Genomic DNA, 27,957 nt, shown 5'->3' with positions numbered 1-27,957 from the left:
GGTAGCATTTGCTTGCTGAATTACATAATGCAATTGAGGGGGGATGGGAGGTAGCTTGTCTGCGACAAGAAGACAGAAGAGAAAGCCATTCGAGAAATAATCAATTCTTTGCACCCACCCCAGCTTCCCAGAGGCCGGCTCTACCACCTAAGGCCCCGTGACTGCAGATCAGCATAGGGGCGTGGCTTCCCCAGAAAAGTAGATGCTCTCTTCTCATTGGCTTATCTTCTTCGTCAGTCATTCGAGGTCCTTCCCCATTCCCAGACCCAACGGAAGCTGCGCCTCCACAGGGAGGCGGGTTCTTAGGGCTGATTGGTGGAGAGGGTGGCGGCGGAATCAGCTGGGGAGCTTTCGAGGAGGCGAAAATGCGGAGAAAGGCGTGGGAGGGGCCTCAGAACGTCATTCCCCTTTCCTCTTCTGCTCGGAGGCTGCGGCTGCGGTGACTGCTCTTGTGGTGGCTGCCGTCGTCGCCGGCTTGCGACCATGGCTGCGCTCGCCCTTCTGGCCTTGCTCCTTCCCGGTAAGGAGTCGCGGGTCGTGTGGGAGAACCTGAAGGTGCTCTTGGACAAGCAGTACCCCTGGGCGTCCGAGCTCACGCAGTTCCCGGAACGGAAAGGGAGAGGGGGCGGGAAAGAGCAGTAGATAGAGGAGGGGGCTATGCAGCGGTTGTACAGAAAAATCCTTAGGGAAGGAGGAGGGGTGGTTGTTGAGAGAAGGAACGTGGGAATGGGAGTCTTGTACATAAATAGAGGAACCTGTGCGAGGGGATGATGACTGGAAGAGCTGAGGGTGGGGGTGGGGCGAAGATTCCACTGGTCCTTGGACTGAGGGAAAAGAGGGAAGTGGCCCAGCGTTCTGGTGCCGCAGTGCTGTCATCGCTGGGAGGGGTATAAGGTGGGGTGGGGGAGGAACCTGACGAGTCTCGTGACCTCCGTGCGGCTTCCAACCACCTAGCCGCCCCCCATACGCACACCAGTCGCCCCTCCCGTCCCCAGCCTCGGTTCCAGATTCCCTCCCCCCCCGGTTCCCAGCCTCGGTTCCAGATTCCCTCCCCCACCCAGGTTCCCAGCCTCGGTTCCAGATTCCCTCCCCCCCCAGGTCCCCAGCCTCGGTTCCAGATTCCCTACCTCCCCCCCAGATCCCCTGCCTCGATTCCGTGAGTTCCCGGAGGGAAGGGGTGACGACGAACCTTTCTTCAGGGCTTGGGAGTGTGCGCAGCCACTTGAAAGAGATGGAGGAAGAAAAAAGGGAGGGGGAGGAGTGTCGGGGATGTTGCCTAGAATATTAATGTATAAATGATTGGAGAAAAGGAGATGCTCGATGCTGTTTAAAAAGGCAGCAATCTAAGAAGTGCACATCTGTAGCCCTCTCCCCTTGTCTCGACATTGTGGAAGAGCTATTCATTCAGCCTGCCTGTTAGGGCAGATATCCCTAGTTTATATCTCGCCAACCCATGTAGTCCTGTGAGGAGCCCATCCAGTCTGTCAGTCAGCCAGTGTCAAACCACTAAGCTTTGGGGAGACCGAGACTTTTAATGGGAACTGCCCTCAGGGAGAGCACCTGTAATAACGTATGTAGAAGATATATACGGATTTAACCGACCCCTCTTCTTACAGCTGAAGTGCAATCCGAGCTGTGGTGTCTTCTAATTTGATCTTCCTGCGAAATTCAGGAAATCTTTTTTTCCAGTGCAGTTTGTGTATAGGATGGTACTTAACTAAAGCTTCCTTCAGGAATGAAAAATTGCCTGCTTCAGGGGAACATCAGTGACTTTTTTCCCCCAACTATGCAATGCCTATTACCTTCCTATTCTGTGTTTGTAAGATAAACACCTGCAGTCTGACACTAATTTATAGAAGACTTTTTTCCTCCCCAGATTTGGATTTTTAATAAAATTACAGATTTTTTTGTTGCTTTTTTATTCAGAAAGATATTTATTTTGAAAATATAAATATCTAAATTTAGTGAAATGGAATTTGAAGCAATCAGAATTTTTTTTATTTTTTTATTTTTTATTAGGGACCTTCATTTTATAGATGAGGGAACCTGGAGAATTAGTCATTTGTCCAAAGTCATACAGATTAAATGGAAGAGAAGCTCTTTCTTGGGATCCAGGGTGATTTTTTTTTTCCCATTACAGTGTTCTCAGGCTAGTGGAATTTTATGTTCCCCTAAATCTGTGTAGTAGTAAGATTAGTACCATATTTTTGTAGGAGTAATTTGGCTTAGACTACTTTATTGCCTAAGATAAAATTATGTTTTATATACCTTTTGACCTTTTGTGAAAATGAATTGATATTTTCTTACTAGTTTAATCCAGTGCACCCAGCCCAAGAATCTGGATTAATCCACTTTTGTTTTGGTTGTACTTAGCTGAATCATACTATTTTTCCTGGTGACTGAACATGTTTTAATAAGAAATATCTTTTAAGGAGGTCAATTTCCCTGTTGGGAGGAGGGGAAGATAGATATTTTCTTCAAGTACTTTCTGAAAAGGTAGAGTTCAGAGATGTGGTTGAAAGAACTAGATTGTTTGGTTTGAAGAAAAGAGAAAGAAATATCAGAAAATTGTCATAATATATGGAAGAGGGATTAGATAAATTTGGTGTTGCTTTAAAGGCAGAATGAGTATCTGATAGATGAAAATTATCAATGTGGATTTCAGCTCATAGAAATTTAAGAAATTACTTTCTAGCAATTGTAGGTTTCAACAATGTCTGGTGGCATATTGAGCTTCCTATCACTTAGAAGTATCCAAAAGTAGAGATTACATATATATGTACTCAGTTATATAATAGAAGGGAATTCTTTCCTGGTTTAGATAGGAAATTAGATTTAGTAATTAATAAAAATCCTTTTCAACTATGAGATTCTATGTTTCTAAGAATTTTTAAGTTAAAATTGAAATTGAAAACTGAAGATCTTCTGTGTAACTCATAACCATTCTTCTGGAGAAGTTGTGGATGCAACACCAAGGATTTGAATCTGCAATCTATTTATGGAAATGTTCCCCCAGGAAAGATACTTATAGAAAAAAGAATTTAAAAAAAACCTAAATAATCAAGATGGATATTTATCTAATAAATAAAAATTTCTGTTCATGACATCATTTAATTCTCTCTATTTCTTGTGGTATTCCAAGAGTGGTGAAAGGTAGGGAAGAGAATTTCTTTTTGACATGTTGCCCTTCCCAGGTAATGGGTGATAAAAATGACATTGAAAAGAAAGGCAGTAAAATTGAGGTGGTGGTAATAAAGAAAAAGTGCTTATCATGTATAGAGCACTTGGCCATTTTCCTTTTTTTTTTTTTTTCCCCTCATTGGTAAAGATCCAGGATAAGTGCCATACTTTGGCTATAATATTGTCTAAAGATGTTGTGAGTTGAAATCTGGTTATAATATATTTAGGAAGAAAAGAGTATAAAAAATATGGAGTTGTCGAAAGAGATACCTTAAATGGATGCCTTGGAAACTCTCCATCTAAACTTCACTTAAAAAAAAAATCAATAGGAAATGGAATCAAGAGCAAAAAACGGGATGAATAAAAAAGCATTCTATAATATTTTAAGAATAATGGTAAAACTCAGATTGTCGTTGCTAGGCAAGTGTTAGCTGCTGTTGATATTTGATGGAGTGAATAGACTCTATAGCAATACAAAGACAAAAACGAAACCAACATGTATATCTTTTGGATGGGATAATGTTAAGTGCATAAGGAATAAAATAGAAGGGAATTTGGAGAATCAGTAGAGGTCTCTTGTAAGAGGTGGTATTTGACCTGAGCTTTGAAGATTTCTAAGAGATAGGGAGAAAATGCATTCCAGACATAAGGAATAAGTCTATACAAAAGTGTGGGGTTAGTGGGTAGTTTTCTTTGTTCTTTCTACAGAATTCTTATCATTATGGGGAACCATTCTCTCCAAAAGTTAATCTCTTAATTGCCAAATCCATTCAGTTTTTTGACTTTTATTTAATCCTTTGACACTGTTGATAATTCTCTGCTTCTTGAAACTTTCTTCTCTCTAAATTTAAAAGACACCATTCTCTCCTGATAACTATCTGGCCACTCCTCTACCTCTTTTTTCTTGTTCCTCCTCCAGTTCACCTAATCATAAATGTGCCTTAAAGTTCTGCCTTGGGTCCTCTTTACTGCTTCACTTGCTGATTTCATTAGCTCCTATGTCTTTATCACTTCTTTGTTGATAATCAGATTTATGTCTCCTATTCCAACCTTTTTTTTTTAATTAACATTTTTATTTAAAGTTTTGAATTCTAAATTCTGTCTCTCCTCCTCCTCTCCCCCTTCCCTGAAACAGTAAACTTTCCCATATTACTCATTTCTTTCTCTGGAGGCGAATAGTGTGTGCCTCATTATTTATTAGTCCTTTGGGATTGTCTTGAATTATTGTATTGCTGAGAATAGCCATGTCATTGAAAGTTCTTCATCAAACAATTTACTGGGTACAACTTTCTCCTGGTTCTGTTCACTTCATTATACCTCAGTTCATGTAGGTCTTTACAAGTTTCTCTGAAATCATCCTACTCATCATTTCACAAATCTCATGCTCATATAACAGTAATATTTCATTATAATTATGTACCTCAACTTGTTTAACCATTTCCTTTGATTTCCACTTCTTAATCACCACAGAAAGGGCTGATATAAATATTTTTGTATGAAAAAGTCCTTTTCCTTTTTGTAATACCTTTTGAATATCTACCTAGTTAGTGGTATTGCTGACCCAAAGAGAATATACAGTTTTATAACCCTTTGGGCATTGTTTTAAATTGCTCTCTAGAATACTTGTATCAATTCGCAACTCTACCAACAGTGCATAATGTCACAGTTTTCCCACATCTCCAGCATCCAATATTTTTCTTTTTTATTATATTAGCCACTAATAATTGAGTGGTAGTTCCAAGTTTTAATTTGCATTTCTCTGATCAATAGTAACTTAGAGCAATTTTTCATGAGATTGTAGATAGTGTTGATTTCTTTGTCTGAAAAACTGCCTATTCATATCCTTTTGAGATTTATCAATTGGGGAATGACTTGTATTTTTATGAATTTTACTCTGTGAAATTTGGAGCTGTGCCCAAAGGACTATCAAACTATGCATGCACTTTGACCCAAAGTCTGTATCCCAAGTAAATTATGAAGGAGGAAAAAGATCCACATATGCAAAAATATTTGTAGCATCTTTTTTTTTTTTTTTGTGGTAGCAAAGAATTGGAAAAGGAGTGGCTGCCCATTACTTGGGGAATGGCTGAACAAGTTGTAGTATATGAATATAATGGAATATTATTTTCTATAAAAAATAATGAACAAGCTGATTTTCAAAAGGCCTGTAAAGATTTACAGAAACTCTTGCTGAGTGGAAACAATCAGAATCTGGACATAAATCTATTGTACACAATAGCATCAAGAATGGGCGTGGGGGCAGCTAGATGGTATAATGGATAGAGCATCAGCCCTGAAATCAGGAAGACTAAATGTGGTCTCAGACACTTAACACTTCCTAGCTGTGTGACCTTGGGCAAGTCACTTAACCCCAATTGCCTCAGCAGAAAGAAAAAAAAAAAAAGAAAGAATGTTCAATGATCAACTATGAAAGACTTGGTTCTTTTTCAGTGATCCAAAGCAATCCCAACAGACAGAAAATGCCATCTGCATCCTGAGAAAGAACTAAGGAGACTAAATGTAAATCAGCCCATGCTATCTATGTTCACTTCTTTTTTTTCTTTTTCTTTTTTTTTTTTTTTTTTTGTCTCTCCCATGGTTTTTCCTTTTTGCTCTGATTTTTCTCTCCCAACATGATTAATAAATCCATGTATATTTTTAATAAATAAAAAATAACTTTGACTCGGTTTCCCATATATTTGTTGCCAAATTTCCCCCCATTTTTCTGTTTTCCTAATAATTTTGGTGCACTGGTTTTGTTTGTATGAAAACTTTTTAATTTTATATAATCAAAATTTATATAACCAAATATTTTACATCTAGTTATGCTCTTGTTTGATTCTAAATAAGTTCTCTTGTCCATAAATCTGACAGATTAATTATTCCATGTTCTCTTATTTGTTTATGGTATTACTCTTTATATGTAAATCATGTACCATTTTGACCTTATCTTGATATATGGTATGAAATGTTGGTCTGTTTCTAGTTTCTGTCATATTGTTTTTCGGTTTTCCCAGCAGTTTTTGTCAAATAATGCTGCTGCAACCTTTTTACTGACCTCCATCCAGATTTTACCCCTAACTGACTTTTAGACATCTTGAATTGTACATTCATTAGCCATCTTAAATTCAGTACATTCAAATTGAACTCATTACATTTCCCCATAAACCTTCCCCCTGCCTCTGCCTTCCAATATAGAGTTCAATACCATCTTCCCAGTCCCTCAGACTTAACCTAGGTGTCATTCTCAATTGTTGCCAAGAACTGTTGAACTCAACTTTGCCACAACACTTAATATGCTCCTTTTTCTAACTGATTTTACTAACATTCTGGTGCTGGCCCTCACTACTTCACACCTGGACTATTGCAGTAGCCTCATTTACTGTCCTACTTTTCCCATTCAGTCCATCCCCCATTCAGCCAAAGCAATTTTCCTAAGGAACTGTTCAACCATGGTTTCCCAGCCCATACTTCTCCTATACTCCAATGCTTACAGTGTGACCAAGACACTTATACTTTTCCAGTCTTATAACTTACTCCCTCTTCCCTAATGTACTAATGCTGGCCTCCTTGCTCTTCCTAGAATGAGACACTATCCTCAGCTTCAAATATTTCCTCTGGCCATCCTTCATTCCTGCAATACTTTTTACTCTCATCTTTGTCTCTTGGCTTCAAGACTTGGCTAAAATTCTATCTTCTATAGAAAATTCTTCCCAACATCTTTAATAAAATTTCTTTCACTTCTCTTTTAATTATTTCCTTTTTATTCTGCATATATCTTGTTTTCTCCCTCATTTGATTGAGTTCCTTGAGGTCAGGGACTGTCTTGCCTCACTTTATATCCCCAGCACTCAACACACAGTGCTTGGCACTTAGTAATGCTTCATAAATATTTATTAATAGGCTCTTTATTGACTGACAAAGTCTTGAAAATACACTCCCAGTTAATGGAGCTTAACTGTCATTGGATTACCTAAAATTTTAGCAAAGGCATGGGGAGGGGAGGGGAGAAAGAGGATTTTTAAAATTTTTTCCAGTTACATGGAAAGGCAATTTTCGGCATTTATTTTTTGAAAGATTTTTAAGTACCAAATTTTTCTCTCTTCCTCTCCTCTGTTCCCTACAGGGCAATTAATATGATATAGGTTATACTAGAGCATTTTATTGGAACACTTTACAGATGCTATCTGATGTTATTCTTTTGTTCCCAAGCTGTCTTTTTCTTTGAAGCTTTTCTTGTAAGGTATTATTTTAGATTCAGGTTTTGAATTTTCCTGTTATGATAGACTTAACATTAGGACTGGACTCTGTTTACTTCTGGAGGGAAAATCGGGGCTAGTCTTATTGTTGCTTTCTTGGAGGTATTGAGTGTTATGTAATTCTAGTATTTCAGGAACAGTTCAGCCTAGGGATGAACAATTTTACAAGGCTTCCACAATGGTTAAACCAGGGCAAAATCTGACTGCTTCCTCTCTGTTATGAGTTGGACAAATTTTTCACACCTAGATTTGGGTCTGATCTAGACTGTTAAGTGCCTATGGATTCAGCCATTGTGAGGCAGTTGGAAGCTAGTGGCAACTGCTTCCTGCTATACTGCCATCTTGGCTCCACTTCCAATTTTTTATCATTTCATATTATTTTTTTTTATGGAAAGATGAAGAGATGTGAGTTAGTACTGTGGGTAGGTGGATTTAGATGTGGTTGGAAATTTTGGCTTCAAAGAAGAAAATATTTGTTTTTTTATTAATTAGATGTCCTTAGTATATAGTGCTAATCAACATTTTTATCAGTGACTTGGAAGGTGAAGGCATAGATAGCCTACTTAACCATATTTGCAGATTACTTATAGGTGAGAGATTGCTTACACTAGATAGCTGTACTATCCTAATCAGAACAAATTGGCCAAATTGAATAAGATAAAATTTAATAAGAATAAATAAAATCTAACACTTGTTTAAAAAAAAAAACCTGCCAACTTTTCAAATACAAAATGGCTGCGATATGATTAGATATTATTTGGGGGTGGGGAAAACATCTTGTGGTTTAAATGGATTGCAAGCTTAGTTTGACTCAGTAGTGTGCTTTGATAGCTAAGAAAGCTAATGAGCTTAAGCACCATAAAAAGGATTATTGGCCAGGCCTATGGAAATTATAGTTCAGTTTTGGGTACCAAATTTTGAGGAATGGTTTTAAAATGGAGTACATTCAGAAGAGGGCAGCCAAGATTTTCTAGGGCATTATGTCCATGTCACATGGAAATTAGTAGAAGGAATGGGAGATGTTTAGTCTGGAGAAGTGAAGATTGAGGAGGACATGCCAATTGCTTTTGAAGATTTAAAGATCTGTAACCTTTCAAAGGAATTGGACTTGTTTTGCTTAGTCCTAGAAAGCAAACTAGGAGCAGAGTACAGATAAATATATTTGTCTCCACAAAGAGACACATATAGGCTTGATGTCAGGAAAATTTTCCTAACAATTAGGACAATCCAAAATGAAATGAATTGATCTTGAAAGGTAGTAGATTCTCTCTCATTAAAGATATTAAGGCAAAAACTGATGCAGCTTTTGGGGAATCTTATAGCTATGAGTTGGAATGAGTATGGTCTCTGAGGTAGGGTAAGGTATGCTTTTAATAGCTTAGCAAATATTTAGAACCAATTAAATATCTTTACACATAGAGTAGTCATAATTTTTAAAAATACAAAATAGATTATATTTCTGTCTATCACGTAATATATCTACATTGAAAAAACTCTTAAAATATGCGTTTGTTAGGTTCTTACTACGAGCTAATGAGATATTAGGTTCTTACTAAGTGCTTAGTCGGTACTTAACAATTCTCTAGTTCCGCCCTTTACTGGGAGTTTTACTTCTGTGAACTCCTGGGGAGGAGCTTACATGCTTAGGAGGAGCAAGTTCATTGGTTAAAGTAATTTTTCCCAGAAGCCCTTGCATTATCCCACGCCCATTCTCTGGGAGGATAAAAGAGGACGGCACTGGAGAGATGGAGAGTCTTGTCTGGGCCAGACCTGAGATGGCTCTCTGGAGGAAGAAGAGTCTCTACACGAGGTCAGAGTTGGCGGCATTTGAAACAGCAGATCTCCTCCCAGAGAGCGATCGGCAGTTTCTGGAGACAACAGCACATTACAGGCATGAGTTTTTTTCAAATGAAAATTAGTTCTTGTTTTGAAGTCATCATTGGAAAAACTAGTATTAAGTTTTCAAAAAGATAAAAATAACTTCATTTAGTATAACAACTAACTGGTACAGCTTGGCAGCTGCTAGTAATATACAATATATTTATACCCTGAATTTTCCAGTCTTTCAATTTTGCAGTTGGAGATTTAGGAAGAAAAAATTTTATATTTAAATATGTAATAACATTTCAGTGTTGAGCTTCAAATTCTAAATACAAGTTTACTAAGAGTTAATTCAGGGATAATCTTCTTTGGAGGAAATGAAGTAAAGTTTAGAGATTAACTCTATAGAACAAAGTGGTGATTGAAGTTCTTCTGATATGTAATTACCAGTAGTAATAGTTAGCATTTGCATAATGCCTACTGTGTGCCAGACACTGTGCTAAGCATTTTGCAAATATTATCTTATTTGACACTCAAAACAACCCTGGGAAGTAGATACTATTAATGCCTTTTTATAGTTGAGGAAACTGAGGCTAACAGGAGTTAAGTTATTTGGCCAAGATCACACAGCTAGTGCATATCTGAGGCTGGATTTTGAATTCAAGCCTTCCTGACTACAGGCCTAGTACTCTATTTACTGTATCACCTAGCTGCCTCAGCACCTTTTGTGATTTACTAATTAATATACACTAGACAACATGTTTTGCAGAGTAAAATCCATTTTGTTACAATATGACCTGAAGGAATGTGCTAGATCTAGGCAGTCAGTCCTCGAGTGAAATCTTAGAAAAGTAGGTGAACAAAACATTGTTAGATAAATGGATATTTAAGTGGAAATGTGGTTTGGCTAAGATGTAATTTCTCCATTAATATATAGATTGTAATCTTGTAGCTATCTTTCAGTTAATGTACTGGGCAGATCAGCTATGTAAAATTATTAGCAGTTTTCAAGTACTAAAAAAATTTTCAATATCATTGTAGCATTCAAGCTTTATTTTTTGTATCCCTTATTCTGGAAACTAGCTTTCTATATTTTCTGATTTTTATATATGTATATGTCCTTATAAAGTCATTTATACCATTCCTTAGTAATGTTCCTTAGGACCAAGTAATAGTAGGCAACATATAAGGCCTTATTTGGACTTCTTATCCTTTCGTTGATTTTTTTTTTTTTTTTTTATATAACCTGAAATTCTGATTCTTTTGGGGATCAGGGTATTCCATATATAGATAGCATCATTGGGAACTATTTAGGGGGAAAAAGTGGGCTTTTGAAGTAAGGAGTAGCTGGGCATCTTTGAAAGTAGCTTTAAGCTTTAAAAATAAAGCATTTAACAGTGCTATATATAACTGTTGGCTATAATTATTATTATCATCATTATTGTCATTATCTAAGCTTTTTGCCTCTTTTTCATCCTTGAACCCAGTTCACTATCCATTTGGGGTCGTGCAAAGACGTGCTTATGAGTGCTTTCAGTGGGATCTTAATCTCCCTGTAGTTGATATGAGTGTTTTACATTTTTTCTGCTTATTGATAAAAAGTTGTACTTGCATGGTTACATCTACAATGGATTTCTGTAGGAACTAATACTATAAACAAAAACCAGGTAGAACTGATTAAGCCTTGAAGAAATCTGCAGATAAATTTTAAATAAAAATGAAAAATATTCCTAATTACTCTTATACTCTTAAAATACTCTTATTAGTATTGATTTTATACTGTTATCTCATGTCTTATTTTTAACTATGGCAAAAACATTGTGTGTTTTGTGTTGTGTTGTGATATATTGTGTGTGTGTACACGATGTAGTTCTACTTTAACCTGAGGAAAACATCTTACTCCACAAATAACTTCTTTTGAATGGAATCTTGTTTTTAGAAAATATACTCCTAGATGACTTTGAACCACTACATAGAATTCCCCATCCCTCTAATTTTGTCCACCTGCATTTTGAATTTCCTTCACAGGCTAATTGTACACTATTTCAAAGTCTGATTCTTTTTGTACAGCAAAACAACTGTTTGGACATGTATACACATATTATATTTAATTTATACTTTAACATATTTAACATGTATTGGTCAACCTGCCATATGGGGTGGGGGGGGAGGAGGGGAAAAATTAAAACAAAAAGTTTGGTAATTGTCAATGTTGTAAAATTACCCATGCATATATCTGGTAAATAAAAACTATTAAAATTTAAAAAAGAAAAGAAAGAAAGAAAGAAAATATACTCCTAGACACATCTGTCTTTCTGTCCTTACTCTTATATGTGTCTGTTTCTTTTGTAACTCTTTGTAACAAATAACTTTAAAACACATATATAGAATGTGCTGCTTTGGAGGACTTGGGAAAAGGGAGCAGAGGATAAATCAAGATAACCTAGATTCTTCCCTTTTAAAGCATATAATTAGGGAATCTAGGAAAAGAAGAAAAGTTGTGGCAATAAAGAGTACAGTTATAGAGTTATAAATAAGCTAGATCTCATGGTTGACTAGGCTCCATGGAAAAGGAAGTATGTAGAAGTCCACTTGTGGTTTCTTATTCTGAATAGTCTTTGTGATAAGCATTGTGAGTAAGTACAGTTTGAGAATGTAGATAATGTGAGCATAATGAACACTTTTCTGGATCCTTTCCAATACTAGGGTCTATAATCCCATTGGTGTGTGGGTGCTTCCTCCAGTGATGCAGATTATCGCTAATCCACATTTGCCCATCTATAACTATCACAAGTTGTCCACATCAATCTACCTTTGGTAGTAGAGGTAGGAAATTTGCTACTATTTAAACTATAATTAAATTAACCTTTTCTGTTTCTTTTTTTAGGTGTACTGGGGAATGAGTTTAGTGTGTTAAGATCACCAGAATCTGTTGTTTTCCGAGATGGAAAATGGCCAATACCCGGAGATAGGATCCCAGATGTGGCTGCATTATCCATGGGCTTTTCTGTGGAAGAAGTATGTGTATCTTCAATAGTATTTGAAACTATTGTAAATCACTTTTGTTGGTTTTTTACTAAAGTCATTCAGTCCATTGGCAGATGGTTATATGGCTTCAGTTCAGATACTTAGAAATATTACTTTGTCAGTTTGAAGGAGATTTTAGAAAACTTAGTTTGGCTTTGTTGCCACATAATATTATTTTAGTTCTGAATTTATATGGAGTAATTGGTAAATTTTAGAAGTTAAAGTTAATTTTCAAAATTGCTAATAGTTACGGATGTTTTAATTTTGTCTATGTATATGCAATACTTTGCTGTGTAATATGCTTAATTGTTGCAATTGAATGTACTTTTAACTGGTTTTGTTTTTATAATAGATTTTTTTAAAGCTGTATCTGACTCACCATCAGTAGACCTTATAATTTGATTTGGTTTTCCAATTCTGGTAATAGGCATATTAATGATCTATTTAGTATCATTATAATGATTATGTTAAATATAAAATATATTGATTATACTAAATATTATAATCATATTAATAATCTTTTTTTTCAGTCCCTAAAACACTGACTCCATCTTAACATCTTTTCTAGTTTCCTAAGTTTGGAGTGAAATCAATCTTTCAGATGGTTGTTAAAAATTTGCAATTCTTTTAAAAACTGTTCTTATTTTTTAAGATTTAATGAAATTTGCATTAAGGAATGACATTTTGTCATTTATATTTGATTAACAGAGAGAAAAAATACTTACTATTGATGTGGGATTTATCCCTGAGTTAGCATCCAAGTGCAATCTGACCTGGCTGTATTTGGATATCTCAAGCTATGAGTCCCATAGACATCTCCTTCAAATTCAAAACAGAACTTGAAAGTTCTCCCCAGACTTTTCTCTCTTTTGAACTTCCTTATTACTATCTAGAGTGATACCTTTTTACCCATCATCCAGTTTCTCAGACTTGGTCTCATCTTCAACTCCTTACTTGCACTTACCCCACATCTCCACTTTGTTACTAAGCCTTGTCATTTCTACTTTAACAGCATCTTTCAAATACGATCCCTTTTCTCCACTTATATAGCACCCTGCTGGTGCAGGCTGTCATTATCTCCCACTAGACAATTACAGTAACATTCTGTTTAGTCAAATGTCTTCTCATTATAGTTTATCTTCAACTTCTAGAACATAGGCATGACTGCCACTCCTTTACTCAGTAAACTACTGTGGTTCCCAATTACCTTGAGGAGGAAATATTTAATTCACATTTGGATTTTAAAGTTCTTCATAGCCTAGGCCTTCCTGCCTTTCCAATCATATGTCTTACATCCTGCTGACTTATTTTATTTTTAGTTCTTCTCTTCCTTGTACATTATACTTCAATCTTCAGACTCTATTCCTTTTTTATTAGTCGTCCCCCATGGTTGCAATATTCCCCTTCCCTCATCTCTACCTTCTGATTTCCTGGAGTTGGCTCAAACCCCACTCTCTTTAAAAGGCCATTCACAATCCCTTTAATCATTAGTGTCTTTCTGAGATTACCTCCTGTTTATATTTTGATTATATTTTTGAATATTATCTCTCCCAACCTCATTAAGGACAAGTACTGTGTTTTTGTCTTTCATTGTATCTTCAGTGCTTAGCACAGTTGCATGAAGTAAATAATAAGTTAAATGCTTGTTAACATTTTTCCTTTTAAAAAATATATAAATTGATTTCAACCAACTATTTTCTCTATCAAGAATAGTGGAAATATCACACATCACATTTCCCGAAGTAATAACAAAGGAAGAAATGGCACTAAAAAGAATAAAAGATGGCAAAAGCAGCCAGATAAAATTAAGTTTACACAAATTGAGAACATCTATGATGAGGGCACTAAGTGAGCAAGCAGATTTTTACAAGCATGATTCAACAGTGAACCAGATCATTATTTCAGAATTATCTGAAAGAGAATATAAAATCTCATTGTATTTTCTGTTGTTTACAAAGAAACATTTGATTCATTAGAACAGTATGCTGCCTTAGCTATTTGTAAAGATCTCTTGTTTGTACCATATTCATTTAAGATTCCTTTGGAATAACAGAAATAACCCCATATAGTGACCCTCTAATAATAAACATCAGGTGAAACATAATAGAGAAATATGTATGCTTGTCAAAGTTAAATAACACTATTAAGAGGAAATTCAGCACAGAATCCAGGTTATTATCCACAAACAGGAAGTTCTGGAGGACCTAACCAACCACAAGAAATCTCTCTTTAACCTGGTTTCTGTAAGCCTCCTATACATTGTTGAACTTTGTGGAAGACAGTAATTACTCAAAGGAGTGATACAAGTCTTTTTCTTTCTCTAAAAACCAATCTGCTCATCATTTCTCAAAATTTCATTACATCTGACTTTTTAGTATTAACATTTATTTTATTAGTGTTGCTTTATGGTAGCAAAATATGGAATATCACTGCTTCTAGAGAATAAAAGATGAATATCACACAAAGGGCAATGGGAAAGTACATGGAAGATATGAACAGACTACAAAATATAATTATGGGTATGACACTTGTGTTCCCTTCCTATGTATTGGTATTTATGCCACAAAGCTGTGAATTACCAACTACCTGTGTTCATAGGCTTAAAAATGTGCCTTCCTACTCTCAGAAATCCCTCTTTTTTCCATCTCTGTTGCTAACCATATTTGACAAATTTAACATCTTTAATTCCACAACAACTATTATTTGGCACCAATTTGAGGAAAGTGGCAGCATATATTTAAGGCCAAATTTATGATTTTAAGTTTTCTAATTTGAGTAAAAGCATCACTAAAAAATATTATTGAAGTTTCTAAGCTATATTAGCTATCTTTACTTTTGGAATTTTTGTTGTTGTTTGTTTGTTTGTTTTAAAGAGGGCTCTTGGTCCAAAAAGGATTTAATGGTTTTATTTATTACTTTTTAATACTTTGAGGGGTGATTTTATTAGTGGAAGTTTTCCTGCCAATGATTTAGAAATTCTATCTGATGTTTTGGGAGACTTTTCTTTTGCTCTCTAAATAAGTGTAAGTTTGTGCCTACCATGTTTTTCTATTGAAGAGAACAATAACCAAAAAATTAGTTTGAGGAAGAAGAGAATATTTTCATTTAAGAAAATAAGGTTATGATTTAGAAATTGAAAACCACTTAATATCTCTCTATTGTCTGCATATTTTTCTTTACCTTGTAGATCAGATTGCCTCCTCTTCCACCTTCCTTCCCTATTGTGATATGGAAGCTACCTGCCAGTGACTGCTGGAGGTCTAGCTTAGGCCAGTAGCTTGTGATTCTTGTGCTCCACGTTGGGCACCAGAAGTACACTACACACGCCCCCTCCAAATTTTAGTTTGTAGAGAAGATGATCAAGAAATATGATAATAACACTCACATAGCATCTATTATTAAATAAGGGCTTTGTGTGATTGGAATACACACTGTACTAAATGAAATTTGTGGATTTTATGAAAATTTCATTTCCATTGCTAACCTGGTTACTCCTGGGGTTTTTTGTTTGTTTGTTTTTCTTTTTAAGATATTTTGCCTAAATTAAAAATTAAGCCTTAATTTATGCTTTTAAATATTTAGGACCTTTCCTGGCCTGGACTTGCTGTGGGCAACTTATTCCATCGTCCTCGAGCTACTGTTTTGGTGACAGTGAAGGGAGTGGACAGTTTAGGTTTACTCAAGAATGGTGTTGTTTCATACCCTCTTGAAAATGTGAGTATTTCAGAAGATTGATTTTTAAGACATTATTTTGTGAATGTCACTAGGTACTTTAGTTTTGTAGCATATAGCTATTTCCTTATGTTTGTTTTAATAAGTTGATTAATATGAGGAAGTCATCTCTTTTTTTTTCCCCACAAAGAAAAAATTAAGGCAGCTAGGTGGCACAGTGAATAGAGCACCAGCCTTGAAGTCAGGAGAACCTGAATTCAAATCTGGCCTCAGACATTTAATGTACTAGCTGTGTCACTCTAGGCAAGTCACCTAACCCCCTTACCAAAAAGAAAAAACTAAATTGTCAATAAACCTGATGCGCTCTAGATCTCTTGGATCTTATTATGTCATTCTGAATAGAATAGCCTGTCATTATATGGACAGGAAGAATTCTCCCCTCATTTCTAAGGAATAGGCCCTAAGAAGATCAGGGAGAAGAGTTGGTAAAGTATTCACTTTGTTATTTGGGGGACATTGTCCTCTAGTCATTTTGGTTAGAATATGGCCTCCATACATTATTATATATGTTATTTAGTTATTTTTTCAGTTTCAGGAAAATAAAGTTCCAGAAGCTGCTAAAGAGTATGATAGAGTAAACTCCCAAACTTAAAGAAGAATATAAACCTGAATGTTTAGGTATTATGTAGGCTGAAGGAAATTGATTATAGCTGAATGCTTTTGAAAGAGATTTACACTCATCTTCCCCTTATAAAATCATCCAACTATATTGTACCTTGGTTTAGAGAAAAAACTTCATTTGGTTGAGACTAAGCCTATAAACATAGAATTGCATGGTAGATAGAATGAGACTTAATCAGTGAGGTTCAATTTCTTTGATATTTATTGTGTGCCATGGAGGAGTCAACTTACTACTTTGAGTCTCAGACAACTCTATAAAAGTTTAATTTATACATTGCTAAAAAGTATTTATTTACATGTTTATATGAAAATAGAGGATCTGAATTCAGATCTCTGATCTTTGACTTGAAACAAACCATTTAACTTTTCTCTAGATCTTAGTTTCATCATCTGTAAAATGAGGAAGTTGACTAGCTGACTAAACAACTCCTTCTAGCTCAAGACCTGCTTTTTCAATTTTTGGTTGTAATCTTCATTAAGGGAGAGAGAAGCCTACACTAGACTCACAAAATTTACTGGCCCTTGATTAGGAAATGACTCATGACTGACCATTTGTGACCAGTATCATATTTTGCCACTAGATTATATGTTTTTGAACTTTTTTGATCTTTTTGGTCTACTGGATTGGGAGGAATAGTAATTTACTCACTAGTCCTTTGGTGGTTGCTTGTTAATCGGGATGATAAAACATCTGAATTTGGAGTCATGGTAACCTATATTTATATTTCACCTCAGATACTTACTTGCTGTGTTCTTCTGTGAATATCACATATCTTCTCAGGACCATGTAAAAGGAGAGGATCGGAGGTCCTCTCTAGTGCTAAATCTATTTATTATTATTATTATTATTACATTATTATCTATTAATGACTTAATAGAATTTCCTAAGGAAATAGTGGCTTAGGACTCTTGAATTTCTATAAATAATAAACTTTCTTACATAGGTAGAAGTTTTATAAAAACAATCTTCATCATAATAGCCTTTTAAGATTATTATCTTAAGTTTTTTTTCTTTCTTTTGGTAAAAATTTTAAAATAAAGTGTTATTCTTATATCCTAGGCAGTTCCTTTCAGTCTTGACAGTGTGGCAAATTCTATCCACACATTTTTTTCTGAGGAAACACCTGTAGTTTTGCAGTTGGCTCCTAGTGAGGAAGTAAGTAATACAGTTTTTTAAATTGTCTAAAAATAAAAATTGTCTTCTATTTTCAAATGTGTTTTTTATCTTCAGTTTTTCAAAAATTATTTTAATTATAAACTTGATAGTCCTCAGTAAAGACCCATATATGAAGTTCGTATAGGAAAAAAATCAAATTTGTCATCTGTTTGAGAAAAATACATACTTCATCATTAAGAAATCTTAAGATTTTTCTAACTTAATCATAAACTAAAAACAGCTGCTGTTACTCGTACTAGGTATGTATTGAAATGACTGCAGTGTGTAGACAAATTTTAAATGTGTTATTTCAGAGAGTGTATATGGTGGGGAAAGCAAACGCTGTATTTGAAGATCTTTCAGTCACTCTGCGGCAGCTGCGGAATCGCCTGTTCCAGGATAACTCCATTCTCAGCTCTCTGCCCCTTAACTCTCTGAGCCGTAACAATGATGTAAGTGCCACTGAGATAAAGAATGAATGAATAGTGCTCTTCAATTTTCCCTCTTCTACATTATTGAATTAAGGACAAATGAGGAAAATGGGGGGGGGTGACTTTGTTATAGTAACTAGGTGTTGTAAAATTTTAAATGTGTCGTGACCAGGGCAGTTAGGTGCCACAGTGGATAGAGCACCAGCCCTGAAGTCAGGAGGACCTGAGTTCAAATCCTGCCTCAGATACTTAACACTTCCTAGCAGTGTGATCCTGGGCAAGTCATTTAACCCCAATCGCCGGGGGAAGGGAGGGGCAAGAATGTAAAAACTATTTTTCCTTGCCCCTAGTTGCCATATTTTTCTAGGTCATTCAGGATAACCTAGCAGTGGAGTCAGTCTAAGTGGAGCTCCTTATATCTTTCAAGCCAGACAGCCATCTTCCTCAAGCCTCAATCCCGTTAAATTGACATATGCATACCATGCCTCTTAGGTCTAAACATGACCAGCATCTTTCATGTAACTAAAGAAAAATTGGCAAAGGGGAAATGAAAACTTCAGGCATTGTAATATGGCGATATAGAGTGAACCTGTGATTTAACTTTTATAGGGAACTCTTTGGTGAGAAAACTCCCTCTAATTCAGATTAGCACCTTCTATGTAACTAACAGACACTATTAGAAAATTACCTAAAGTACTAAGAGACCTGGGATCATACAGCTATATATGTGTAAGAAACAAAATTTGAACCCATGTATTCCTGACTTTGATGCCATCTTTCTGCCCTATAACATACTGTCTCTCATGTTATAATAAGACAAAAAATTTGTATTGCTTTGGTGTCTTGGTAAAATTATGATTAATAATGTTTTAAAATGTGATTTTTAATTGTTAATACTTGGATTATTCATTTTACTTTGAATGTTTTACTGTCCTAAAAGTTGTCTTTAAGAGACTATAATGTAAAAGATCATTTTACAGATTCTTCCATGCTTTGATTATGCTGTTATTAATTTGGGTTATTTGCAATGTTCTAGAGAACAAGAATTCACAATGGGTTGAGGATATCTGTATCTATATCTGTACCTACCTCTCTATAATATGGATTACAGATAGACAAAATAAATTATTTTCATCATTAAATAATAAACATGAATCTCAGTTCTCACATTTTCTACTAAAATGAAAACTAATAATTTTATTTTGGTCTTCTAGGTTGATTTGCTATTTCTTTCCGAGTTACAAGTTCTACATGATATTGCAAATTTGGTAAGCAGGCAACTTTGGTATTAAAAAAAAAAAAAAAAAAAAAAAACTTTTTAAAATGCCCAAGTTTTCCACTTCGTGTTCCAGAATATAGTTTTTAAAGAAATTCTCTTAAAAGACTGGTGGTGAATAAGTAGATAGGAAAATGGATTGGAATATGATTTAACATACCAGATAAAAATCCTATCAAAATTGTTACTGACTTTTATGTCTGAAATTAGCATAGATTTGGATAGAATTTGCATGTGCATCATACCTGTTAATAAAAATTATGCATATTATGTGCTTATGTATTTTTTAACTGTACCTGTAATTTCACTGGTCTGAGGAGCTCCTGATTAGGAATTAAACTGTCTGAGATACTGAGATTAAAAGTTGTTTTTATGTGGGTTATAAAACCAGTATTCATCGAGAGATAGAAATTAAACTCAGGTGCTGAGGTCAGCTCTATATACACTATGCTGTGTTACTTTTGTGTTTAGGTGTGCATCTTAATTAAATAGCTAGTCTGTTAGATTTTCAGAGGTCAGGGTATGCACTTCCCCAACTTTGATCTGAGCAACAGTTTTAATGCTTTTGACCCTTTTTGCCTTTTCCCCAAATTTTTAACAACAATTAAACATGCATGAGTAGTTTACAGAACAGCTAGACAGACTCTCTATAACAGTTTTAGAGACATGATTAAGGCAGTGATTTTTCCCCTCTACTACACTGTGATACCATTTATGTGAACACAAGGGCAGAGAATCCAAGTCTTACTCATGTTTTCACAGCAAATTATTGACAAAATTAGAGGTACAGTTACCAAGTATTCTTATTCTTGTTTTGTTCTCTTGAATGATCATGAAGTACACATGTATGTTCCAAAAGTATTAGTGCCGTTTTAAGTTTTAATAACTGAAGAAATACAAGTGCTACAAACTTAGAAGAAATAATATTTGAAGGACTAGTTATTTTCAATTTTTAAATCTTAATGTATTTCTTGCTAAGCATTCAACGTACTCACCATCTTGTATGGTATATCTCATTCTAATTGTTATTCGTTTTTTAATAAACTTCATAGTTATGTCACTTGAATCAATATTCTGCTTCTAAAGCTTTTTAGTGATTTAAGTTTTTTACTTTTATGTCTATATAACAATCTACTTTGCATATTGTGTTGTGTGTGTGTGTTTTTTAAAGGTAAAAAATAAGTAATAATAGTGGAAGTTAGCATTTACATAACCAAAAAATATTTATTATGTATCTAGGAATTAGCATTAGTCTCCTTAGAATTAGTTAAGAGTTCTTACTACCTTTATCAAACTCTTGATGTCATAACTATAAGATGATGCTCATCTTTTTATCATCTCAGAGAACTAGTTTGAAACTTGCTAAATATCATGAATATAATTGCATACATCCTAATCCAGTTATAGATGAAATTTAGTTTGATATAAATTTTAAGTGAACATGTTTGCAATTTTATTTGTTCTGTAATATTTTCCTAAGTTATCTCGACACAAGCATCTTGCCAAAGATCATTCTCCTGACCTGTATTCTCTGGAGCTGGCAGGCTTGGACGAAATTGGAAAACGCTATGGAGAAGATTCTCAGCAATTCAAAGATGCTTCACAGATCCTTACTGACTGTCTACAAAAGGTGACTTTACCAATATGTAAAACTGAGTTGCTAAGCAGACAGTATCAAGAGAAATAAATAATTTCTTATTTATTTGAAAAATATTTTATGTACCATAGATAATGTAAGTATTTTTCTTATGGAGTTCATTTATGAATTGTTTGATTTCTTTTTTCTAAGCTAGGGTTATTTAAGTATTCTACTTCCTTTTCTTTTAGTGTAGAAAATTTATTTTTTAATTAAATATTCATCCGTTTCATTTAGATTATCAGGTTATTGGCATATATTTGGTCAAAGTAATTCTTAACAATCATTTTTATTTCTTTATTGGCTATCAGTTCATCTTTTTCTTTTTTGATGCTGGTAATTTGATCTTCTTTCTTTTTAAAAAATAAATTAGCCAGTGTTTTAGTTAATTGGTTTTCTTTTAAAAAAAAAAAAAAAAGTTCTTAATTTTATCAGTTTAATGTTTATTTCTGTTTTCTTCATCATTCCTTTAATTTTTCAGGATTTCTATTTTGATGTTTAGTTGGAGATTTTTTGTTCCTCAAGTTTTCTAACTTACATGCCAAGATCATTGATATAGCCTTTCTTTTATTGATGAGAAACATCTGGAGATATAATTTTCCCCTTAGTATTATTTTAGTTGGATCTCACAAATTTTACTATCTTGTCTCATTGTTGTCGTTATCTTGAATGAAATTGTTGATTATTTCTATGATGTTCTTTGATTCATTGATTTTTTTTTTTTTAATGTTTAGTTTCCAATAAATTTTAAATCTATTTTTCCAAAGTTCTTTATTGAACATTTTGTATAAGGTACCTCATAATGCTGGGCAATAGCATATACTACTTTCTTTTCCTGTTCTTCCCAGTATTCTCCTGAGGCCTATCATATATAATTTTTCTAAAATTCTACATCTTTCCTTAACTTCTTTCTTGTTTATTTTATGGGTAGATTTATTTAGATCCAAGATTGGACTCCCAGTAGTAGAGTTTTGTTGTCTCTTTTATTCCTGTAACTCATTTAACCTTTTCTTTAAGAGTTTAGGTGCTATGTTCTTTGGTGCAGTATAAAATATATATTTTATTTATCCCTTTAAATTAGCTTTATTTTTACATTTGCTTTTACTTGGAGATTTTTACCATCCTTGTTTTCTTACTTAAGCTGAAACCTAACAGATTCTTCTCCAGTTCCTTATTTTAACTCAATGTATCTTTCAGTTTCAAGTGTATTTCTTAAAAATATTGTTGGATTCTGGTTTTCTCATCTATTCTTCTATCTTTTTTCATTTTGTGAACGAGTTCATTATATTCACATTCACAGTTATGATTGCTAACTGTATTTCCCTCCATCCTATTTTCCTGAACTTATCTTTTTTTAACCCATCTCCTCAAGAATTGGTTTTATTTCCAGCCATTGTCTCTCTTAACCTACCTTTCCTCTTATTTCCCTCTCTCTTTTTCTCTTAACTTTCTTCTCTCCTAATTTCCTGTTGTATAAGATGAATTTCAAATTCATTTTATTCTTCCCTCCATGAACCAGATTAAATGGAATTGAGGTTCAAGAATAACCCACTTTCCTTTCCTGCCCCTTTTATTATATAAGCCCTTTCCTGCATGTCCCTTTTATGTGGGATAATTTTCCTCATTTTTTAGTTCTCCCTTTTTTATTCCCCAATGCATTCCTCTTTCCCCAGCCTGGCATTCTTATTTTGAAGTCCTCCCAACATAAGAGAATTACAATTAGGCCCTTTGATTTCCCAGGTAAGGGGCATGTATATAATTGTAAGTTTTATCTTTTTCAGTCCCTTATGATTCTTTCTCATATTTCCCTTTTTTATGCTTCTCTTGTTTACTATGTTTGAACATCAAATTTTCAATGCAGCTTTGTTTATCAGCAGAAATGCTTTGAAGTCTATTATTCCATTTCCCTTTCTCTCTTCCCTCCCCCCAATGGATTTATATTTTATTTTGTTGGATAAGTTATCATTGGTTGTAATCCTACATCTTCTAGAATATCCTATTCAAACTTTCCTTCCTTTTAGGTAGTAGCTGCTAAATCTTGTGTCATCTCTATTGTCCCAGGCAGCCCCCACATATTCTCCCTGTCTGCCTTCCTGAGATTTCCTTTGTTTGGAAAATGACTCACTTTTCCCTGACATTTTTGGTCAAAATTAATTTTGATGCATTTTCTGGGTTGTTGTGGAGGAGTTATATTGAGAAGACTCTAAGGAGAAAGAATCTGACTCTGTTTAGTTCTCATCTTGATTCTGTCCCCTGTCCCATAGAAAATAAAACCTTTTTTTTTTTTTTTTTTTTTTTTAAACTGGACCTATGATTTCATTGATAAAGGAAACTACCAGGAAATTCTTCCAATGAGGACTGGCATTCTCTCTTTAACTCAAGAGTCCTTGGAATTGCCTAAAGCAATAAGAAATTAAATTATTTGCCCAAGGTAACAAAGCCAGAGGTAACAATTGAATCATGTCTTTTCTGACTTGGAGTCATCTCTCTACCCACCATGCTAACCTGCTTCTCAGTATAACAAATGACCTGTGATAAAGGGAATTCCTGAATAGGACACTTCCTTCCAGTGAAGATTGGTACTTTTCTCTGCAACTTTTAATTTTAAAGAATTGCTTAGAATAGTGAAAGGTTTATTGACTGATCCAGGGTATGTCTTGGTCTTCCTGGTTCAAGGTCAGCTCTCAGTCCATAGTAACATTTAAGTACTGAATGGCACACCAACTTATCAAAAAAACCCAAAAGACTAATAAATGAATAGTAATTGAAGGAGATTTCAATGTGCTATGTTTAGATCTGAATAAAACTAACAAATATAAAATTATAGATTTGACGATATTTTTTCCTCTATTACTTTGTTGTCTTAAATAGTTTTGAGCTGTTATTTGGGGACAATGCTTTTTCAGTAGATTATTTAAATCAGTTTAGTAGTGATGCTAGATGGAAATAGATTTGAAGAAACTTTTTCAGGACCTTCGACTCCAGAAATGTTAATATACAAAAGAAATAGTTGCCCTAAAAAACTTCCCTTCATTTTGTACCTTTTCCACTCATAGTTCTTTTATCTGGCACTTAGAGAAATCAGGCTTTTCCATATGTCATGACATCCCTGGCCATCCTCTCAGTATTGGCTGCACTATCTCCTAATCCTGTTAATGCTGAAAAAGGAGATAGAATACTCTTTGCTTCCCATTGCCTATTCACTCTCCTTTTGTCATTATCACTCAGCAACTCTTTGTCCTTTGAAAGTTTACTCTCTCAAAATATATTACCCAATATGAGTTGTGGTAGTCATGACCATTAGTCTCTGGGTCATTCTTCCACCTTTATCAGAGTTAAATATTTGGTTTACTTTCTTCCTTTTCTGACTTCTGCAAAGGGACTTTATCATTGACATTGATGTAAATCCTAAAACTCTAACCTCTGATTTCCTCAGTCTCCTCAAATTTCATGAGCTATGCCTTTATTCCACTTTAGCTGCACATAAGGAAAATATTATCCTGGATCTCTTCATTAAGTTTTCAACCTCTGTAAGCAAAAACTCTTGACAGTCCTGTTTTTTCATCATAACCGATTCTCTCTTTTCCTTGTGCCTCCCTTTTCTGTACTTTTCTTCACCCTTATCACCTCCAGTGCCTCCACCTGAGGTCATTTTTCTCCCTTTCCTAATCTCAAATTCATAAACTTCTATTTAACTTTGATAGTAAAATAAATACTCTTTCCTAGTTTGCAGATGAGATGTATGACCTTTATGGTGGGAATGCAGTAGTGGAAGTAGTAACGGTAAAGTCATTTGACTCCCCCCTTGTGAGAAAGACTCGTTCTATTCTTCAGGCAAAACAAAATGTAAGTGCTAATTTTCTAAGTATTCTAAATTATATGAAGTTTTTTTCTAACTAAATCATAATTCACTTTGAAACTGCTAAATACACTGAATCTAAGATATAATTACAATTAAAATAATAAGTTTTGTTATTTTTTAAACTCCCACTGAGAAAATTTGAAATCAAATTCAGATATAGCTGTTAAATTGTAATATACTAGTGATTTTGAGCTATATTTCCAGACTTTGGTTGGTAAAACACTTGATTTTTCTCTAGGATCAGGGATGAAAGGGAAATGGTTCAGAATCAATAAGGTGATGCTCATTTTGTATTGTCATGTAATTGTGTATTAGAAATTAATGATGAAAATATGTATTTTTTTTCTTGTTGATGCACTATCTTTGGATATGACCCCTTTATTTTTAAGACTGAACTATAGAATCAAAATTTGAAATGCCTATTTTCTCTAGCATATTTCTTTAGTATTCTCTAAATATCCATTTAGAAGAATAGTAATGTAGATCATTCAAAACAATGAGTTGTTGTGTATGTGACTTTTAAATAAAATTTTATATATATATTCATCCATAGACAAAGTTTTTTTCATGTATAACCACAGTTTCTTCCATTTCCAATTCTATTGGGAAGTTGAATCAAGGAGATTAAATAGTAATCTTCCCAAATCCTTATAGATAGCCCATAGCTAACTGATACTTTAGTTCTGAAGAGAATTTTTAGGTTGAGCAGTCTTATTTATTAATTTGTAGTTATTTGAATGTTACAGATCAGGTTTTCTAGTGACTTAGGAAAGTTTTTGCAATTCAGGGAACTAGAAAGAAAAACAGTACCTTTCAGGTTGATCCTTTGATTCTGAAATTGCCTTTCCAAACTACATCCCCTTGCAAGTCATTGTTGGCTCTTTAAGGTGAACTGTGAGTTCATCCCTCAGGCATTTTGTTGAATTGGAATAGAATCCTTTTACAAATGATACTAGACTTCTTTATAATGTAAAAAGTTTCTTCTCTTTTTTTTTAATTGAGTAAAATTAAGTGTATTTGGTGAATGGAGATTGAAAATATGTCATGGATTTTCATGTACTTCTAATTAATTTAAATTTCTATTTAGTACAGATATGAAATTTGATTTATGTAAAGTATGATAGCATATTAGATTAGGTGAAAATGGAAATTTGGGAGAGCTAACATTCCTAGCATCATTATGTTGTTCCCTGTGCCTTCCTGACATGTTATAATTTTTCTGATTACAATTGAGATAACTTTCTATGTTCAAATCTTTTCTTTCTTTTTTTCCCCCTTAATTATAGAGCAATCCGGTAAATCCATACAATCTTGCATATACATACGACATAAATTACGCAGTAATCTTCAACATAATTCTTTGGATAATGCTGGGCTTAGCCTTAGCTGTGATCATCATTTCCTATGGCCTGTGGAACATGGATCCTGGATATGATAGCATTATTTATAGGATGACAAATCAGAAGATCCGAATGGATTAACCTTTTTCTGTGTCACCCTAATAAAAGAATATGGAAACCATCCATATTATATTAAGATAAGTCTTTTGGTATGGTTTAAAGTGAATGTTGTATTTAAAATGTATTAAAAGATAATATTTGTTTTCTATTTTGTGTGTACTTGTAACCATTTTTCAAAGTGGGTAATATTTAAGTGAAAATGTGACACAAATCCTTCACTCTGCTATGTTATTACGGTGGCATTAAAATAATTTCATTCCATTTTAAATCTGGAAACATGCACTGAAAAAACTAAATATTTATAAATGTTAGCTTGTGTTGCTCATCTCTGGGGAACAAATGCACTGAAAGTATAATAGAAATATTTTGCTGAGTTCTTTAACAGTATGGATAGAAATCATCTCTAGATTGTTATATATTATTAATAACTTGTAAATGTCTTAAGGTGATGTAAATATCTTGAACAGTTACTGGATGAAGGTTTTTATGATCTACAAAAGCCCTAAAATGGGAGAAATACACATAGTTTTAAAAAATATTCCTGTGGAGAGAAGATAACTGTTTTTTAACCTCTTTTGGAAGCTTGATGGTCTATTAAGAGATGAGCAAGACCTAGAAAAGGAAACATATAGAGTATTGACCTAGAAAAGCAAGGTTCTAATTCCACTTCATGCCATGTCTAGCTGTGTGACATTGGAGGAGTCACTAAACTTTTTGAGCTTCAGTTTCCCCTTGTGTACAATGAGGGGGTTGGACTAAATGTCATTTCGGTTCCTGCCAACTCTGAAATACTCTCATCTGTCAGCATATGGTATTGTGAATTCTTACAGTAAGTTATGCACTCAGACACACATTTCTGTTATGGTGGTACTTTTGGGAATGGCTTGAGTTGAAAATCCATTTTTTATTTTCATGTATGTTTTTCAACTCCTATGTTAGTTGGTACAGTTGATATTACAAGTGTCTCATTCTACAGATTGCTAAGTGGATAATCTACTTTTTGATGTGAACCATTGTATCAAACTTATACGTGACTGAAATAAAAATTGATAAGTATTGCAAATATGTCTTAGTCATTCACTACATCTAAAAAATTGTCATACACATTTTAGAAAATACATGTGCCCTTTTAAAATGAGCTGTTTTTAAAATATTACTATATCAAAGATGTGATAAAAGGTTAAGATAGATGGGTTGAGAGTGAGAGTGATGGTCAGCTCTTAGGTTCCAGGTATGCTTGCAATATCAGGAGAAAATAAGGAAGGGCCCTTCATACACTGGATTCACGTATCAAACCTTATGGGAGAGGATTTTGGGAAAAATGGGCAAGCACGATGGATTTTGGTCTTCACCAGAAGAAACACTCAAAATAATGAAAAACAGGCCCATTTCAGTACTCTCACATAGTTTTATTTATAACATTATCATGAGTATAAATAAAAGCCTTTTAGTTCTCTTCATAAATTTTTTTTTAAATTGAACACATAATATAATCC

The 27,957-nt window shown here is 34.3% G+C and overlaps 1 protein-coding gene across 1 annotated transcript; it reads left to right on the top strand.

Moving 5' to 3' along the window:
• Positions 1-232: 232 nt before the first annotated feature.
• On the top strand, positions 233-27,524 carry ATP6AP2 (ATPase H+ transporting accessory protein 2). The gene is made up of 9 exons (XM_074300823.1): positions 233-520; positions 12,148-12,278; positions 15,870-16,001; positions 17,701-17,796; positions 18,111-18,248; positions 19,442-19,495; positions 20,984-21,133; positions 24,866-24,985; positions 26,288-27,524. The coding sequence occupies exons 1-9, from the start codon at positions 484-486 to the stop codon at positions 26,480-26,482; spliced, it is 1,053 nt and encodes a 350-aa protein (XP_074156924.1). The 5' UTR covers positions 233-483; the 3' UTR covers positions 26,483-27,524.
• The last annotated feature ends 433 nt before the right edge of the window (positions 27,525-27,957 follow it).

The sequence above is a fragment of the Sminthopsis crassicaudata genome, chromosome 3 (genome assembly GCF_048593235.1).
Source record: "Sminthopsis crassicaudata isolate SCR6 chromosome 3, ASM4859323v1, whole genome shotgun sequence".
NCBI lineage: Eukaryota > Metazoa > Chordata > Mammalia > Dasyuromorphia > Dasyuridae > Sminthopsis > Sminthopsis crassicaudata.
Note: the sequence above shows the minus strand (reverse complement) of the source record. Positions and strands in the feature narration are given on the sequence as shown.